Source organism: Carcharhinus amblyrhynchos, chromosome 9, assembly GCF_965287045.1.
Source record: "Carcharhinus amblyrhynchos chromosome 9, sCarAmb.v2.hapA, whole genome shotgun sequence".
Lineage (NCBI taxonomy): Eukaryota > Metazoa > Chordata > Chondrichthyes > Carcharhiniformes > Carcharhinidae > Carcharhinus > Carcharhinus amblyrhynchos.
The window spans coordinates 19,731,119-19,751,806 of NC_137332.1; the positions used below are offsets into that span (position 1 = coordinate 19,731,119).

General features: G+C 45.2%; 1 protein-coding gene across 1 annotated transcript in view; it reads right to left on the reverse strand.

The window, feature by feature from the left end:
* LOC145347633 (dihydropyrimidine dehydrogenase [NADP(+)]-like) overlaps positions 1-20,688 on the reverse strand; it is a 710,299-nt gene that overhangs the window by 160,584 nt on the left and 529,027 nt on the right. The window contains exons 15-16 of the mRNA XM_080195279.1: positions 12,242-12,310; positions 6,544-6,627 (exon numbers count right to left, since the gene is read on the reverse strand). Coding sequence (XP_080051405.1) covers positions 6,544-6,627; positions 12,242-12,310 — 153 coding nt within the window. The remainder of the gene's footprint in view (positions 1-6,543; positions 6,628-12,241; positions 12,311-20,688) is intronic.

The window sequence follows — 20,688 nt, forward strand, 5'->3', positions numbered from 1 at the left end:
AAGATATGCACTTGCAATGCCAAGGCATACAAGGCTAGAGACTAAGTGCTGAAAAATGGGGTTGCAATAGTTGGATGGTTTGTCTTTGACTGGTGCAGACTTGTTGAACTGAAGGGCCTTTTCCTCTGCTGTAGACTTCAATGACTCTTTCACCTAAAAGCTCCGAGATCACATGTTCCTCCAATTCTGCCCTCCTGAGCATCCCATTTTAACTGCCACCGCCCCCCCCCGCCCCCATAGCTGCCAGGCAGCCCTCAACTTTGTAATTCCCTCCATAAACATCTTCGCTTCTCTCAGTCTTGGTGGTACAGTGGTTAGCACTGCTGCCTCACAGTAAGTGAGGTTTTGCAAACCCAGGCAAGTCATGGGGGTTACAGATAGTGCGACATGAACCCAGGATCCCTGTTGAGACCGTCCTCATGTGTGCGGAACAACCCCGAAAGCTAGTGAGTATATTATCAAATAAATAGGTTGGACTAAAACCTGGTGTTGTCAGACTTTTTACTGTGGCCTCACGGCACCAGGGGCCCAGATTCTATTCCTGGCTTGGGTCACAGTCTGTGCGGAGTCTGCATGTTCTCCCTGTGTCTGCGTGGGTTTCCTCCGGTATCCTCCCACAGTCCGAAAAATGTAGTGGTTAGGTGCATTGGCCATGCTAAATTCTCCCTCAGTGCATCTGAACAGGCGGCAGAGTGTGGCAACTAGGAGATTTTCACAGTAACTTCATTACAATGTTAATGTAAGCCTGCTTGTGACACTAATAAATAAATAAAAAGATTCTCTCCTCTGTTAAGACACTTCTTAAAACTTATCTCTGACCAAACCTTTGGTCATCTGTCCTATTTTCTCATTTGGCTTGGGATCAGATTTTGTTTGATAACACTCCTGTGAAGTGTCTTGGCAGCCGTACTACGTTAAAAGTGCTGTGTAAATGCAAGCTGTTGCTGTTTTACATTTCGGATTTGGTGTCAAAACTAACCTAGATGGATGGGATGAGCGTTCGCTAGATTCCCTGGGTGCAAGGGTTTCACGTGAAAAGAGTTGTTGAATCTCAATCCACTTTCCGGTGGGCATTACGTGTCTCTAATCCTGAATTCATTAGCAATTTCCCCACAGAGAGGTCGCAGAATGTTTAGTGTGCGATACAAAGTAACCTCACGCTGGCTGAACTAAGGATGTCCTGCAGAATGCTTTTTGGGGGTACAATTCGTAGAACCATAGAATCCCTACAGCGCAGGAGGAGGCCATTCAGCCCATCGAGCCTGCACCGATAACAATCCCAACCAGGTCCTATCCCCACAATCTCATGTATTTATCCTGCTAATTTCCCTGACACTAAGGAGCAATTTTAGCACACTTAGCCTGTGCATCTTTGGAGTATGGGAGGAAACCGGAGCACGTGGAGGAAACCTATACAGACATGGGGAGAATGTGCAGGCTCCACACAGACAGTGACCCATGGCTGGAATTGAACCCGGGTCTCTGGCGCTGTGAGGCAGCAGTGCTAACCACTGTGCCACTGTTCCACCCTTTTAGCCATATGATGTCTGAACTGGCAGCCTTTCCTGTTCAAACAAGTCATACCACTGAACATGAGAAGCATTGATAACCTGATCGTGAATGCCCTTGACTCATTCCCCATATCACTAATGAAAAATCATAGAATCACAGAATCCCTACAGTATAGAAGGAGGCCATTCAGCCCATCGTGTCTGTACGGATCACAATCCCATCCAGGTCCTATTCTCGTAAACCCACTCATTTACTCTGCTAATACCTCTGATTCTAGGGTCAATTTAGCTTGGCCAGTCCATCCAACTGTACACCATTGGACTGTGGGAGGAAATCGGAGCACCTGGAGGGAACCCACGTAAAGACTTGGGAGAATGTGCAGACTTTGCACAGACTGTGACCCGTACCAGGAATTGAATGCGAGTCCCTGGCGCTGTGAGGCAACAGTGCTAAACACTGTGCCACCGTGCCGCCCGCAAATGCCTGAAGTGTTTCCCAAGTTGCCGAATACATCAACATTGTTGCTGTCCAGCACAAAAGGGCACTTGTGGTGTTGGAAGTAAGTGACGAAAATGATGTCTCAACTAAAAAAAAACCTTTTCTTGCAACCCCTGCTGCAACTGATCCTGTGCCGCCTCCCCCTCATCTTGTTCTGATGCTCCTGCCTCTCATTGAACTTGTGCTCTGCAGACAGCCAGACTGACTGAATCATGAGATTTTGTCTGTCTCCCCACATCATCATTAGTGACGCACAAGCTGTCAGAAAAATATGCAAGTCAGCTGGCTTTGTGCTGTTGGGTGAAGTCAGCTCATTGTGGCATCGGCGTATGGAGTTCTGCAATTGTACTGACGCTGAGCGTCTGAATGATTGATCCCAGAGAGAGATGCTACTGACTGGGGCTGAGAGGAGAATGGCCTAAAAAAGATTCTGTCACCGAAATGGGCTACAAGTGCAAGAAAAGAGGAAAGAGAAGCTTCCATAAGTGGAGGCGTCAGTGGTTCATGAACAACTGACCTTTGCATGGGCTGCGTCCTAGCTGCTATGTTTCCCGTGTGGGGTGGGATGGAAAAATCACACCTTAAAAGTGTTCGGTACACAAGAGTAAGCCCAAGGGTAAATTTGAGGCTTTTGTCCTGATGGGGAATGGTTTATAGCCCCCTTTCTGCTGACGATGTGGCAGTTCCTATTATCCTCACTTTGGATCCTGTTATATATGAATCGAGGCCATATGTAGAACCTCTGCTTCCACTTCAGACAGCATTGAGAGAAACATGCACTACACGCACACACTGCCCAGTATCACTTCCTGCCCCCAGCCGACGAAAAGCCCATCAGGCCAGCATGAGTTGAGTTTTGTGGAGCCAGAAGATTTGATTTTTGTGGGACCAGGAAGAGAGAATGAGAGCTGATGCCAAGGTGGGCCCCCTTCCACCACCCTGTCCCGTCCTCCTGGCCTACTGTCTTGCTGCTCATAGGCCGGCCAGTGCCCCTGAGGCAGTGGTGGCTCAGAGTCAGTGGGCCACCCCAGGGCACTCATTTTCTCCTGTCAGCTCCCTGATCTTATGTGTAGTAACTCAGTCATCTTCCCATCACCAACACCCTTCATTGTGGACCAAGGGAAAAGGCTGTTCCCGTGGCATCCAATCAGGTAAGCCTTCACCTCGGAACCTCCTACTTCATTCTGGGTAAAGTTGCAGGCTTAGAAAGTCCTGCTGGTGGTTTCCGACTGGGCGAACTTCTGCTCGTTCAACAAGGCAGCTCATGCTCCACGAAACCCATAGGTCGATATAGTGATGATTTTCCCGTGGCATTTATAGTGGCCATTACACTATGTTAACAAGGCTGGGCCCCAAAGTGGAGTGGACCTGCTTTCTGACCACTGGGGAGTGGGTAAGCACATTAGCCACACTGAGCAGCTCTTACAGGGAAAATCTACCAGCAAGTGCCTTGGAGGTGCCTTCAGCAATGGAGGTATGAAAGCTTACTCCAGGCAAAAATAGTGAGGCCTGAACAGTCAGCAGATGAAGGGTGAAAATTGAAACCATTAAAGGGAGCTGTTCTTCAGATTTTCCAGTGATATTTGAAGAGGCAGGGATGACGTTGGAATGCCGAGATTCACACTGAAAGAGGACACAGCACAGGGTTGAAGGAAGCTGATAAATGTACAATGGGATTATCGGAAAAGAAGGTGATGGGACAGGATGTGATTAGAGGAGGTCATTGATAGGGATAACTAGTTTCTGTCTTCAGATAAAACATGGAATAGCTTGTTGCTGGCAATTATCACTCATCGAAATACTTTCAAATAAGACCCAAAAGGTTAATAAAAGGGCATAAGAATTTCTCTTTTATTTAAATGATGCTTAATGTAAGTTCTTAAATTTGAGACTAGGATGAAGATTGTTCTGAGTGAGGATATTACAAGCTCACTGACTCCCACAGCTATCCGAATTACAGCTCTTCACGACTCTGTCCCTTTCTCTCAGCTCCTTCGTCCCCGTTGCATTTGTTCTGATGTTGCCACTTTCCAAAGTGATGCTTCTAACACATGCTCCTTTTTCCTCAACTGTGAATTCCCATCTACACTTGTCGACAGGGTCCTCAACAGTGTGTAGTCCATCTCCCACGCCACGACCCTCACCCCCTCCCCTCCCTCCTAGAATGATGATAGAGTCCCCCTTGTTCTCACATTTCACCCCACCAGCCTCTGCGTGCAAAGCATAATCCTCCACCATTTCCACCAGCTCCAGCATGATGCCACCACCAAATACATCTTTCCTTAACTTCCTCTGTCAGCACTCCACAGAGACTGTTCCCTCTGGGATAACCTAGTCCACTCCTCCACTATACCCAACACCTCTCCCGTCACTCATGGCACCTTTCCATGCAATTGCAGAAGGTGTAATACCTGCCCTTTTACTTTTTCTATGCTCACCATCCAAGGTCTAAAAACACTCTTTCTAGCAGTGTTTCGCTTGCGCCTCTTTCAGTTTGGTCTATTGCATTTGCTGCTCCCCGTGTGATCTCCTCTATACCGGAGAAACCAAACGTAGACTGGGTGATCACTTTGCTGAGCACCTTCGGTCTGTGTGCAATCAGGATTCTGACCTTCCGGTTGCTTGCATTTTAACACGCGATCCTGCTCCCATGCCCACATGTCTGTCCTTGGCCTACTGCAATGTTCCAGTGAAACTCAACACAAACTGGAGGAACGGTATCTCATCTTCTGGTCACAACATCGAATTCAACAAATTCAGATGATTAGCTCTACCCCACCTTGGCCTCCTTTGTTTTCATTTTATTTTATTTAATATTTTCCAGCTCTCTGCCTTTTATTACTTTATCGTCTTTCTTTGTTTTTCTTCCCCCCTCCCCACTCTTTCCCCCTACTTCACCCCCCTTCCCTTACCTTTTCTCCCCCCAGTTCCCCTTTTCTAAATTCCAACTCTGTCCCATTTCTGCAAACCCCATCCCCACATCTCCATCTGTCACAGCTTACAGTTTCTCTGCTGTTTGGCCATTCACTCCCTTTATTCTCTCAGTGGATAGCTATTACTCTTTTCCCCTGGTCTCTGTGGCTATGACTCATCTTTCATTCCCTCCTCCTGCAGTATAAATATCTCCCAATTTCTATGCCTTTTAGCTTTGACAAAGGGTTGTCTGGACTTGAAACATCAGCTCTTTTCTCTCCTTACAGGTGCTGCCAGACCTGCTGAGATTTTTCAGCGTTTTCTCTTTTGGTTTCAGATTCCAGCAGCCGCAGTAATTTGCTTTTATCCAGTTAAGAGGTGGTCCTTTTTTTAAATGCCAACAGCAGACATCTGTGGCATGAGAACATAAGAAGTAGGAGCAGGAGTAGACCATCCGGCCTCTCGAGCCAGCTCCGCCATTCAATAAGATCATGGCTGATCTTTTTGTGGACTCAGCTCCACTTATCTGCCCGCTCACCATAATCTTAATTCCTTTATTGTTCAAAAATCTATCTATTCTTGCCTTAAAAACATTCAATGAGGCAGCCTCAACTGCTTCACTGGGCAGACAATTCCACAGATTCACAACCCTTTGTGTGAAGAAGTTCCTCCTCAACTCAGTCCTAAATCTGCTTCTCCTTATTTTGAGGCTATGCCCCCGAGTTCTAGATTCAACCACCAGTATAAACAACTTCCCTGCTTCGATCCTATCTTTTCCCTTCATAACCTTATGTGTTTCTATAAGATCTCCCTTCATTCTTCTGAATTCCAATGAGTACAGCCCCAATCTACTCAGTCTCTCCTCATAAGCCAACCCTCTCAACTCTGGAATCAACCTGGTAATTCTCCTCTGCACCATCTCCAGTGCCAGTATATCCTTTCTCAAGCAAGGAGACCAAAACTATACACAATACTCCAGATGTGGCCTCACCAGCACCTTGCATTGCTGTAACATAACTTCGCTGTTTTTAAACTCCATCCCTCTAGCAATGAAGGACAAAATTCCATTTGCCTTCTTAATTACCTACTGCACCTGCAAACCAACTCCTTGAGATTCCTGCACAAGGACACCCAGGTCCCTCTGCACAGCAGCATGCTGCAATTTTTTACCATTTAAATAATAGTCCATTTTGCTGTTATTCCTACCAAAATGGATGAACTCACATTTACACAAATGTGATGCATTCGGCAGTGGGTCTGGCAATGGTGGCACGCTGGTATTGGGGAATACTGTGATGGGTCTCCCCTCGCCAGCAAAACATCCATTTTGAATTGTGCTTCTTTAAAATTCTCAATTTACTACAGGGCTTCCTCTCTCTTCTACTGATGCTTCCTATCTCCCGCCACCTCCCTCCACTATCCCACCCCCCCCTCCCAACCCCCCACTCCGCATTCCCCCCCACCCGCAGGCCATCCCAGGAACTGAATGATTGGATGGCTGGGCATCCCGATCCACTATTCAGACACACCAGACAAGTCATGCTGAAATTACGGTGGACGTATTGCCAAACAGCAGCATATGGTTTTAATGGAATGCAAAAGAGATCAAAACTGATGTACCTGTCCACAAGCCAGGCCCATTCCTCTTTCTCCCATGCCGTGTGGGCAGGACAAGTTTAATTCCAAGGCATCTGCACCAGAGTCCTATAAATGATAAAGAGTTTGAGAGCGCTGTAAGAAGATGCTGGAGTCTATTATCAAGGATTTCATAACTTAGCATTTGGAAGGCAGTGGTACAATCAACAAAGTCAGCACGGATTTCCAAAAGGTATTTGTATTGGGATTTTTTGAGAACGTAACTAGTACTGTTGACTGAGGAGAACCAGTGCCTTTATTTAGACTTTTAGAAGGTTGTTGACAAGGTCTCAAATAACAGACTACGATGTAAAGTTAAAGTACAATTATATAAGGCATTGGTGAGACCACACCTAGAGTATTGTGTGCCGTTTTGGTGTCCTTATCTGAGTAAGGATGTCCTTGCTATAAAGGAGTATAGCGAAGGTTTACCCAGCTGATTTCAGGTATGGCAGGCCTGACAAACTAAAAGAGGCTAAATCAGATAGGATTATATTCACTGGAGTTTCGAAGAGTGAGAGGGGAACTCATAGAAACTTATAAAATTCTAACAGGGTTAGACAGGGTAGATTCAGAAGGAATGTTCCCAATGGTGTGGGAGTCCGGAACTAGGGGTCTTGGTTGGAGGATAAGGGGGTAAACCTTTTAGAACTGAAAATTCCTTCACCCAGAGGGCGGTGAATGTGTGGCATTCACTACCACAGAATGTAATTTAGGCCAAAACGTTGTTCGATTTCAAGAAGAAATTAGATATAGCTATTGGGGCTAAAGGCATCAAGGGATATGGGTGGATGGGGGTGAAATCAGGATATTGAATTTGATGATCAGCCATAATCATAATGAATGAGCAAGCTCAACCAGTCAAATGGCCTACTCCTGCTTCTAGTTTCTATGCTTCCATATCAAATTGTTATGCTGAACAGAAAAACTTACACGAACATTAGTTGGAAGTAATTAGATCTTTCTTATTGACTGAAAGATGGAGCAGCTGGCCTCATACAATTCAATTTGATGGGAAGTTTGAATAAAGAACAAATGTTATATTATTCCCGCATTTTATAATCTTGACTGCATAGCTTAGCTGTGTTCATGGTCAGAAAACATGTGGTTTATTGAGTTGTAAAAATCAAGTGAGAATCAATGAAAGAAAATATTGTTGAATCATAATGCAAATACAATGATCCAAAAATGAATAAAATCACTTGGCAATAGATTATTTCTTTTGTCAAGACTAGTGATTTTATTTAACTTAAATGCTGTCACAGGGGGAAAAAAAATGCACTAATTTTCGATGTTCCGGATCTTCTCGTATCCAGAGGGTCATATTCCCGGACAGAACTCAAAAGATGTGCTGGGGGACCCTCTTGGGGGTCTTCGTACAAGGATGCCCAGGAATTGCCCAGGAAAGCAATTACCCTGTGCCAACAACCCTCTGAAACTTCAATTTAATATCAAAGGCTGGGATTCTCCCCAAAAGAATTCTATGGCCTGTCCGGGGGGGTAACTCCTGCTGGTTTTTTTAGCGAGATTTTCAGATGAAATCTCCCACACTCCCACTGCGCCCATCTGTCAGTGACGAGATTGGTGAATGTGCAGTGGCCCTGTATTGCCGGCCTCCCGATCGCTGGTCAACCCCATGACTCCTGGTCACTGCCCCTCCAACCCCTCCCACCCCCTGATCACTGGCCTCACAGGCCTCTCTGCACCGGCCCTGATGTCCCTCCCACTCAGCGAGCTCCTTTCTCTTGATTCCCCCCATTCTCCCCACCCCGGTAGTCCTGATCACGTCTCCCCCGCCACCCCACCAGCACCCGCCCCCGAGATTGTCAGCCCCGATCACCATCCTCCCTTCCCCTGCCTGTGATCCCAGTGCAGAGTGGCAACGAGATGCTCCCCCCCCCACCCCCTCCACCGCCATCTCCACCGATCGCCCCCAAAGTCCCACCCCCATTAGGCCCCTTCTCCTCTGGCCTGGCCTCCTTGCCACTGCCCTATGCCCAGTTGGCAATGCCAAGGTGCCACTTGGCCATCGCCAGTTTGTCCCTTGTGCAGAGCCAGGGGGCCAGGATGGCACTGCCAAGCTATCACTGCCTCGGTGCACCCACCCTTACCCCTGACCTCCTGAGGAGGCCTCAATGGCCTCACTTCACTGCAGCAGTGTTGGGGTGCCTGTTCCCTGTTGGTGGGGCGCTGTAGTAAACCCTGCTGGAGTACACTAATCAAATGCAAGTCCTGATTTAAATACTGAAATCAGATCCATGCCAATTTCTGGCACGGAGCTGATGACGCTGCAAACCCTGGGCCCGGAGATGTGTGGAGGGTGTGACACCCAGTGAGGAGCCCGTGAAACAGCCTCCACTGTTGTCTCCTGGCTCCTTGCACTGGTAGAGCAGCAGAGCAAGCTGGGAGAATCACCACCAAAGATTTCAGATGGTTTCAACATACTTTGCAGAATGGTTACCCAGGAAAGGTTGGAAGGATTAAATAAAAACAGAAAATGCGAGTAAAACTCAGCAGGTCTGGCAGCTTCTGTGGAGGGAGAGAAACAGGGTTAGCATTTTAAGACTGTGCGACTCTTCTTCAGAGCTAAAGAGGGAGAAATGTAATGGATCATATTCTGTATAAGAGGAAGTGGAGCAATTGGAACAAGGCAGAAGGTGAGAGCAGTAGGAGGGAGTCATGTTGGGACAACTCCTGGTGCATTGTCTCTTCAAGGGGGTTCCCCAGAGGCCATTTTCCAATGGAGATGGGGTATTCCCATTGCCAGGGTATGGAGCCTACTAGTATCAAGAGGCAGCCTTCTGCTGGCCGGGTCCCTCCTCTGATTGTCTGCAACTGTGGCCACAATTATTTTTAACAATTTTAGTCTTCAGAGGGCACTTGCTGTACTCCAATGATTCCCTCCTCCCATCAACACCACCCCCCCAGCCCCCAGCCCCCCCCCCCCCCCCCCCCCCAAGAGATATAGGTTAAAGTTTATTTATTAGTGTCACAAATGGGCTTACATTAACACTGCAATGAAGCTATTGTGAAAATCCCCTAGTCGCTACACTCTGGCACCTGTTTGGGTACACTGAGGGAGGATTTAGCATGGCCAATGCACCTAACCAGCGTTTCTTTCGGATGGCGGGTAGAAACTAAAGCACCCGGAGGAAACCCACGCAAACACAAGGAGAATGTGCAGACTCCGCACAGACAGTGACCCAAGCCGGGAATCGAACCCGGGTCCCTGGCGCTGTAAGCCAGCAGTGCCAACCACTTTACCACCGTGCATCGGCAGTGGTCAGTTAACAGGCTGCCTCAGAAAGACTGTGAGAGTCAGTGGGATTTGTTGAGATCAGGACCCCCACATGGTCTTGATGCCCGCTGAAAAATTCAAGCCCAAGTATTAGCCAGCCAATTTGCAGTCACTGTGATGGCACGACTCCTGCCCAAGCAGCTGCCCAAGCCAACACAATGGGCAACATTTTTCTCTTGGCGCAGAATAACCTGGGACGAGCTGCTTGCCATATTGGATGCTTTGCTGCCCATTTCTCACCTGGGCGAATGGGTTCGCCACCAAGAATCTCTGGGCCTGTGTGTCCGAGCTGTCAAAAATGTCTCAGTTAAAATAAATTTAAAACACATCTGAGTGGGGAAATATATAAATATTACATCCCCCATAAACCTGCTCATGTGAGTTTTGCGTGGAGATTTGTTAATTTTCTCAAACTGATAGCCATTAGAGATGTGAAAAATCATAAGCGTTTTACGCCTTGCAGACAGCAAAGGAACAAGCTACATGATGAAGTCATTCATCACAGTCAGCATTTAGACAGCAAAGCTCATGTTAAGCCAGAATTTAGCTACAGATTTCACGGTCAATTGGACCAAACAGGTTTAGAATGGATCTAGAGCTTAAGATTACAAAACCAATTACTAATATCGTTTAATTTAATTTCCCTTCAGTAAGTCCTTCCAAATCTGAGATTTTGCAAGGTTCATAGAAAAGATGGCCAGCAATTTTAAGGGTCATTATTATGGGAATATGCAGTCAACAGATATAAGTACAGGGAGATCAGGCTGATATTCCAGCCTTACGGAACACTTGCCCCTTTTATACCAGAACTGGGCAGGTTCAGGGGAAGTTTGAAATTTTTAACTTCTGACCCGACTCAAAACCACCCATTTCTGGGGGTTAAAATTCTGCCACATTTTTCAGGTGCATTACACGCCAATCTAAAGATCTGTACATTCATGTGGTAAATGGGCAGCATGGAGGCACAGTAATTAGCACTCAGACTGCTAGGGATCCAGGTTCAATTCAGGCCTTGGGTGATTGTGTGGAGTCTGCATGTTCTCCCCATGCCTGTGTGTTTCCCCTCTGGGTGTTCCAGTTTCCTTCCAAAAGATGTGCTGGTTAGGTGCACTGGACATGCTAAATTCTCCCTCAGTGTATCCGAACAGGTGCCAGAATGTGGTGACTAGGGGATTTTCACAATGGCTTCATTGCAGTATTAATGTAAGCCTACTTGTGACACTAATAAACAAAACTTTAAAAATTTCTTTTCGTCCCTGGGGAGTCATTTGAACGTTAATGACACACAACTGACTTAGCCATTTCATATGTAGCGTGGTTCCCAGAAGTTCAAAACAATTCAACTTTTTAAATCCAGCACTGGAACGTCATCAAGTCTATTTCTTGCAGCTCTGCATGTGGCTGGTGGACTGATATGTAACAGCTTGGCACACTGACTGTGGTGCAGTGGTGAGTGGCATGGCATTCTGACGATGCTACACACGGCCATATAGTTTGTAAATCAGTTTGGAACACCATAACAACATTCATCACCAAATCCAATTGGATCACATCATCTGGTGTTACTGCATAAGCACTGGCATATTCTCAAAATGATGATCCTTAAAATGACAGGACTATCATTTGTTCGAATGTTGCAGAAATCCAATTCAGTTTTTAAAAACAATGGAAATAAAAAGCTGGCACAATGTAAAACTGTTGAGCTGTCATCAAAGACCCACTGGTTCTTTAATGCCCTTTAGGGAATAAGATCTATTGTCCTAACCTGGTGTGGCTTGTGTGGCCCTTGCAAAGGTTGTTAACTCTTTTAACTGCCCTCTGAAATAATCGAGCAAGGCATTTGGTTATCAAAAGTACGCAAAGAATCACACCTGGACTGTATGTGTTTCAAGGTATAGATCTACTGTATCGCTAGGCAACGAGGAATAGTCAGGAATGGGTGACAGACCTTCCAATCAAGTCCTAATTTGCTGTCAATTGTTCAAAAGAAGTCACTGATACATAAAGGGGCTACAGGTGGCACTATTTGTTGGTGGAAAATTGCAGTGGAGCTGGATCAAAGAAATAAAGGTATTTTATGAAGAAGCAGAACTCAAGTCTCCTTTACGGCAACTATGAGGTTCAAACTGGAATGGGCAACATCCGCCTTGCCCACATCTTTTGATGGAATTAATTGTCCTTCCCACCTTGTCTATTAACAGAAGTTGCTTAAATGAAAATGCATCTCATTTTGATTGATCGGTATAAAATAAAACCGGAAACAACACAAAGCATTAATTGTTTATGTGGAATTATTTTATCTCCAAACAATATAATGCACAGCGCAGTGAAAATGTTCAAATTGATTCTGTAGCGATATAGAACGTGCATAACACAAAGACTTACCTCCACCATTTTTGCAAGTTCTGACCAATCATCCTTGTTGTAAGTGCACATGAGACTGGCAATAAGAATCTAAAAGAAAAAAGAAATTTGCATTTACAAATAATATCTGAGAAAAGATCACTTTACACAAATATGTCCTTTAGTCTGTAGGTAATATTTTTGGAGTGCTTTTAGTGAATAACCGGATATTTCAACCTCATAGTCCCCATAAGCAAGATTGCTCTGGTCAGCCCATTATTTCAAAGCCTTTCTGTTCCATCAAACTTATTTCTTCCTAATTCAACTCCCATTATTTTCTCCACTCTTTTTCTAGCTACACCTGCAATTCTTCCGATGAGTTTTTGACGAGGTAACAGAAAAGGTAGTTGAGGATCATGCAATTGATGAGGTGTGCAAGGACTTCCAAAAGAAGTTTGACAAAATGCAACATAACAGGCTTGTCAGCAAAGGCAAAATCCATGAAGCAAAAGGAACGGAGGCAGCATGGTTACAAAGCTGGTCGAATGACTGGAAGTACGAGACAGAATTTTCTAGCCGTTCCCGCCAGCGGAATCTTACGACCTGGCAACACAGGGTGTGAACAGCGGGAAGATCCCGCCACCGGCAAACGGCTGGCTCCCTCCACCCGCCAAGAAGGAAGGGGGGGATGTGGAAATCTTGTCCCTCGTGGCAGCGAAAGGCTGTTTTTCAATGGTGGGTTCCCCATTGGTCAATACTACAAAAGATCGTGAATGTACCCAAACCATCATGCAAACCAGCCTCCCATCCATTGATTCTATCTACTCTTCCCGCTGTCTCAGCAAAGCAGCCATATAATTAAGGGCCCTAAGCACACCGGACATTCTCTCTTCCACCTTCATCCTTCGGGAGAAAGGTAAAAAAAAGTCTGAGGTCACGTACCAACCAACTCAAGAACAGCTTCTTCCCTGCTGCTGTCAGACTTTTGAATGGACTTACCTTGCATTAAGTTGATCTTTCCCTACACCCCAGCTATGACTGTAACACTACATTCTGCACTCTCTCGTTTCCTTCTCTATGAACGGTATGTTATGTCTGTATAGCGTGCAAGAAACAACACTTTTCACTGTATGTTAATACATATGACAATAATAAATCAAATCAAATATTAAGACAACTACTTCTTTTGATCTACTTCAATGACACTGACTTGGGTGTGCACGATTTCTGATCACTGATCGTGGCAAGACAGCTTGAGAAAGTGGTTAAGCACACAGGATCCTGAGCTTTGAAGATAAGAGGACTGAGTACAAAAGCAAGTTTATCACGAACGATGAAAAACAACGGTTTGCCCTCATCTGGAGTCCAATTCTGAGCAACACACTTTAGGAAGTATCTAATGGCATTAAGAGGGGGAGAGAGAGAGAGAGTGGGAGAGAGTCCAGAAATTGTCTCTGGGGATGAGAGACTTCAATTATCTGGGTCAGCTGGAGAAGCTGGGGCTGTTTTCTTCAGAGAAGATTGGGAGATTTGATAGAGGTATTTAAAATCAAAAAGGGGTCTGGACAGAATGGATAGAAATGGTTCCCATTGTTACAAGGGTCAGGCATCAGAAGAAATTGATTTAAGCAGATTGGGAGAAAAACCAAAGGCAACGTGATAAATAAAAAAACTTTATTTTTTCACACAGCAGGTGGTTAGGATCTGGATTACACTGTTTTAAAGTGTGGAGGAGGCAGGTTCAATAGTGACTTTCAAAAGAGAATTGAATAATTATCTTAAGACAGAGAAAAAAAAAAGTTGCTGGGCTGCAGTGGGAAGGTGAGGGGTTGTGGGACAAGCTGAACTGCTCTGGAAGAAAGCTGACACAGACACGGGGGGATACAGTCGTTCCCCCGCCCGCCCCAGCTGTCTGCACTGTCAGTATTCCATGAGCACACAAGCTTCTGACTGATTTATTGCCATTACTTGCTCAGTGCTCAATAGAAAATGCCACGTGGTAACATTGCTATTGCAAATTTCCCTTTTCCACATTATGCCGTGTGCTTTCCAGCAACGTTATGCAGTGATTGAGTTTAATACGCTCAACAAAATGATCAAATTTGACTTAGCAGACAGATGATTCCGTTTTGGCAAAGTGACTCACTTTGCTTGCGCACTTGGTCACTTCTCCTATGCTCTGTGAATTAATTATTTCCCCTGTCTTTAAATCAATGTTCCAATTCTTCTGCACAGCTCTGTGGGCGTGGGTAATTTTTATCTCCCATATTGCAGTGTAATTCACCCTCTAAATAGCTAACCTCCCAGTCTTCTGAAGTGATTACTGCCCTTGAGGCTAACCTGCTAAATCTGCCAAGTGAGTACTCAGCATTCCTCTGACTGCAGTAAAGAATACTGGTCACACTTGACCTTTCTCCAAATTGCAAATCACAATCTTCAATTAGTTCTGGACACAAGGGCTTGATTTCCTTCCCTGGGGTCAGGAGAAGGTAAAACGGTACCACGCGCTCAGGTTCGAACTGTCCTAATTCAGGATCGCGTGGTGTGGAAGGAGGCCATTCAGTCCACCGGACTGGATTTTCTACCCCAACCAGGGTCAGAGGAATGTGGGAACTTAAAATAGTCTCGGTGGCTGACATGTTTTTGGCCTAGTTCCATCCCATTCTGTGCCATTTTGATGGAAGCACAATCAAGGGTGTCAAAGTGATAGGTCCACACCCAGTAAGTATCCAATCAAACTCAATGAGAGCTTAACTGAAGCCAATTAAAGGTTATCAACTGTTATTTTCCAGTCAACTTCCAATTCCTCGCACTGGCAGGGGCAAACTTAGCTAATCCTGGAGATGGGCATCTGCCCTCAGGCCCGGGGGGCCAAGACTCCAGGCAGAAACCCTTTTTGCCTGCCTAGGTATAGGATCAGCCACAGGCCGGCATGGAGAGTGTGAAATGCAGACTCCTTCCCCACCGAAAACCCATCTGTCAAGCCACACTGCTGGGCTGGCTGCTGAGTTTAATTAATGGGTTTAACCAGTTGGACAGAGGTTGCATCCATGTTGAAGAGCTCCCTCTCTTTCATATCTTCCATCTCAGCCTGCTGCTCCTTTCAAACTGGAAGGCTTCTGTTTGGCCTATCAGCTTTAACAGCTTGCCCGCTGCGATTTAATTGGAGGGAGAACCTAAATTTAGTCTGAGGTCACGCACCAACTGACTCAAGAACGGTTTCTTCTCTGCTGCCATCAGACTTCTGAATGGACCTATCTCGCACTAAATTGATCTTTCTCGACACCCTAACATGGACTGTAACACTACGTTCTGCGCTCTCTCCTTCTCTATGAACGGTGTGCTTTATCTGTACAGCATGCAAGGAACAATACTTTTCACTGTATAGTAATGCACGTGACAATAATAAATCAAATCATACGCACTGACTGATTCCCCTATGGTTTGGGGTGCAGGTTTGAGATTCACTGACAGATTTTGCTTTTCTTCATGCCAGTATGTAGCATCCGAATTTGCCATCGGCCGGCTGCCACTGCCACATGGCACACAGTGGTTAGCACTGCTGCCTCATGGTGCCAGGGACCCGGGTTCAAGTCCTGGCTTGGGTCACTGTCGGCGCGGAGTCTGAACATTCTCCCCATGTCTGTGCGGGTTTCCTCCAGTGCTCCGGTTTCCTCCCACAGTCTGAAAGATGTGCTGGTTAGATGCATTGGCCATGCTAAATTCTCCCTCAGTGTACCCGAATAGGTGTTGGAGTGTGGCGACTAAGGGATTTTCACAGTAACTTCATTGCAGTATTAATGTAAGCCTACTTGTGACAACTAACAAAATAAACTTTAAACTTTCTTCCTCACATAGCGGAGGCCAAAGAGTTAAAGGGTCCCAGCTCTGAAATTTCTGAGAATGGACACATTTCCCACTTGTTCAGCCATTCTACAAGGAGGCGAGAAAAAAAGTATATATCCTTCATCTATTCTTTCTTCAAATATGAAACAAAGATAAACATCAGAAATTTTTTACGATTATAAAACATCATGTACGCAGGGAGTCTTAAAAAAAAATCCCAGAAAATAATAGAGTGCGTATGAAAGAAGAGGAGTGTAATATTTCATCTGGGCTCTTTCATCAGATATCACTATTGATTGACTTGTTGCTGGATCACCTTTTCTTTCCTTATTTCAAAAGATTGTATAATGTGTGCTGAAAAGTCCATCCATTGTAATTCTTGAAACATTGCTTCATAACAAAACTGTAACAAATGTCATTCTGACGTGACCATGCCAGCACTGGACTGGGGTCGACACAGTAAGAAGTCTTACAACACCAGGTTAAAGTCCAACAGGTTTATTTGGAGGCACAAGCTTTCGGACCACTGCTCCTTTATCAGGTGAGTGCAGGAGCAGTGCTCTGAAAGCTCCTGCTAGCAAATAAACCTGGTGGACTTTAATCTGGTGTCTTGAGACTTCTGACTGTCATTCTACATTCTGTATTTTTCAGTATCTTCTGTATAAAACTGTTTTACTTCAGTTAGGTTGTGCAGTTTTCGTACTTGTTAATGTTTGGTTAATTTTGTTAATGGCTATCGGGCTTCTAGTGTATCTGATGATTTGGAATGAAACGCGATGGCTTAAAGCTTAGGAGAAGATAAGAGGTGGCAGCCCTTGCACCCTTAGTAAACCTGACCTCAGCTAAAATGATGCTACCCCCATTCATTCAGCACCTCCGTGCTCACAGGCCTACCTGGATTCTCAATCTGGCAATACCTCAATTTTAAAACTCTCCTCCTTATTTTCAAATCCCTCCATGGCGTCTCCTCTCTCTGTATCTGTCACCTCCTCCTCCTCTGCAACCCTCCAAAATCTCCCAATTCTGGCCTCTTGTGCATCGCCACTTCACCAATAGCAGTCATGTCATCTTTTAGCTGTCTTGGCACACAAAGCTCCAAAATTGCCTCCCTAAATCTGTCCACCTCTCTCTTCTTTAAATCATTGACCAAGCTTTTGTTTCCCTATTCCTTTATATAGTTCACTGTCAAATTTAGTTTGACAAGACCCACATGCAGCATCTTCTGATAGATAGCTTCAGTAAAGGCATTATATAAATTCAAGTTATTGCCCAGTTGTTGTCTTCTTGGAGTTGGGGTTGACATTCATGCCAGCTGGAGTCTGTTGGCAATCTCTGGGGGGAATACCCCATTGATAGCCAGTGTTTGGCAGGCATGGCTGCATCATCCTACCTATGGTAGTTTGGCCCCTTTAAGGGGCAGATGTTCATGGTCACCTGGCCCTCCTGGGGCCTATCAGGAGGAGGCGTGCAAACCACTGCCTGTCTGGTAGATGTCAAAGCGTGGATCTTAGTAGGAGCTAACCTTCAGTGTGAGCTCGGGGGGTTAGTGAAAATAGACCCACATTTGTACTGAGCTTATTTGTGTATAGTTCTAACTTTCCTTCAATAAATCACCAGATTCCTTGCTGTGCTACCTCATGCTACAACACTAGCTATGTAGCCTTGGTATCCTTGCCATCCTATGATAGAAGATGCTAAGGAAGGGTCCCTGGATGATCAAAAGTAACAATGGAACTTAACAGGAGCTGTCTAAAAACACATTGGAAGTCCAGTTTCCCAAATTTGAGAAGATTCATGAAGGCCTACCATCCAGTCGGTGCTGCTAACCAGGACTGTGCATTCCATGCCCGTGCCTCCGACCAGGATTGTGCATTCCATGCCAATGCCCCCAACCAGGACTGTGCATCTCATGCCAATGCCCCCAACCAGGATTGCGCATCTCATGCCAATGCCCCCAACCAGGACTGTGCATCTCATGCCAATGCCCCCAACCAGGACTGCATCTTATGCCAATGCCTACATTGTCCAACTTCAGACATTTAGTGCAGCAGCTATCAAAAAGATTGTTTGATAGCCTTTAAGCTGGGGAGGGAGAGGGAGGAGGAAGTAGTGTATTTTTCCAGCCCTGGAGAAATCTGCTAATTGAAAACCCTTGAGAAATCTAACAGTACCACTTCTGATCATAATCAGCCTTTTTGACTTTTATTGATAATTTTATGTTCAATCTACTAAATACATCACCACGAACTTGCTTTAACATTTAACTGTGCCTGTTAGCTGTTCAAGCTCACTGAAACTATATAATGACATCTTTTCATTCTTTTCCCTCAGTATAAATCATGTCACTGCCAGGTCACCAGCTCTGTTCTGGTTCCAGTCTAAGTGGCAGCGGTGATCAAAGCGGCAAATGTGCAATGACGGTTGACTTTATGGGGAACAATGATGATTAATTTTTCACTGTCTCAGTCAGGGTAGCAGAGCGACACAGAACGACACGGGAAATTCTGTCTTGCTGAAAGAAAATGATGCGTTTCACTTACGCATCACTTGCTAGAAATTCCATGCGGCAATAATAGGAATCTCCCTGCATCGGACGCACGTTTCTTTTTCAAGAATATATGACAATAAAGGTGCATAACCACAATCCTCAAGGAGCCATCCATTTAATCTTCTTGTTCAAACAGGCATGGCAAGGTTGACTGATTCATGCTCAGGGAAAAATGATTTTAGTCAAGGAAGCTGACATTAACCCGTAAGATTTCAAGGCTCATATCAATAACCTACATGGGTCAGAGGACTGGCTCCTCTGGGTGGTCAAGGCCAAGGAATTGTACTTTGGGGCCCGATTTCAGTTTCAATGCAATCTATTACTCCAGGTCTAGGGAGGGAACTAAAGAATGTCACAGGAACATTGCAACCTGTGCGACTGAGAATTTATGAAGTGGACATACATCAATTTTTTTTTCCCCTCCATGTAATTGGGTATTGTGGGATCTGTAGCAATCATACTAAGGGAAGGCAACTTGCAGCAAGAAAATTCGAAAGAAGGGAGAAGCAGAGCGATGCTGGAATATTTTCAACTCGTTTCAGGCAATTATTTAATGTGAGAACACTAATCAATCACCTGCAGTTAAAAGGGTTCTTCAGCGTTAGCTATTGGAAATGACTCATTTGAGTTTGGGAAATTAATTTTTTCTACCCTGCAGAGGTTATAAACTATGAAACGAATGTGGCCCCTGCGTAGACATGCCGCACAAAGTAAAGTTTTTCCAATCTGTCGCTGAAATTACCGACAGTTTGTTAAATGGCAATGGTTTATTTCCATGCAGAAAATAAAACCACCAACAGTTGCAGGCAGCCCAAGGGGCTGGTGTATTGTTGCAAAGGAGGTTCATAAAATCTGAAGTTCTTAGCACGGTGGCACAGTGGTTAGCACTGCTGCCTCACAGTGCCAGGGATTCAGCTTCGATGCCTGGTTTGGGTCACTGTCTGTGTGGAGTCTGCACATTCTCCCCATGTCTGTGTGGGTTTCCTCCGGGTGCTCTGGTTTTCTCCCGTAGTCAGCAAGACGTGCTGGTTAGGTGCATTGACCGTGCTAAATTCTCCCTCAGTGTACCTAAGCAAGCACCCGATTGTGGTGACCAGGAGATTTTCACATTAACTTCATTACAGTGTGAATGCAAGCCTACTTGTGACCAATAAATAAACTTTGACTTTATTTTAACCCCAAATGCAGGGATAATGCATCAATGAGCCAGACTAAAAAGGCAGGCCCAAAGAAAAACTATCAAACACAGAAAACTCACTACAGAAAATACATGACAATGCTCAAGAGGGAGACGAAATATTGAACTGGGAAGAATTTACAGGGTCTGGTTTCACAATTGTCAATATACTCTGAGTTGTATGCACTGTAGAGCACACGTAAAATTGACACCATTAGTTACACTGTTAGCAAGTTCAGTAAATCTTTTTAATCTACAAATGTTTTTTCCTTTGGTTGGTTCTCCACATGTTTAACCAAGTCAATCTTTACTATTAGAAAGATGATTTGGAAATGTGTTCTCTTGGTTTGAGCCATTCTATTTTCTCAGAAAGTTAAAGGAATCCAGCATGTCCACTATGACTCTCACAAATGTTTACAGATGCAGCATAGAAAGCATCCTTTCTGGATGTATCACAACTTGGTATGGCTCCTGCTCTGACCAAATCCGCAAGAAACTACAAAGCATTGTGAATGTAGCCCCAATCCATCATGAAACCAGCCTCCCATCCATTAACTCTGTCTACACTTCCCGCTGCCTCGAAAAAGCAGCCAGAATAATCAAAGACCTCACGCAACCCAGGCATTCTAGAACATAAGAACATAAGAAATAGGAGCAGGAGTAGGCCATCTAGCCCTTCGAGCCTGCCCCACCATTCAATAAGATCATGGCTGATCTGTTGTGGCTCAGTTCCACATTCCCGCCCTCTCCCCATAACCCTTAATCCCCTCGCTTATCAAAAACCCATCAACCCATGTCTTAAAAATATTTATCGAGGCAGCCTCCACCACTTCAACGGGCAGAGAATTCCAGAGATTCACCACCCTTTGAGTGAAGAAGTTCCTCCTCAACTCCGTTCTAAACCGCCCCCCCCTTTAT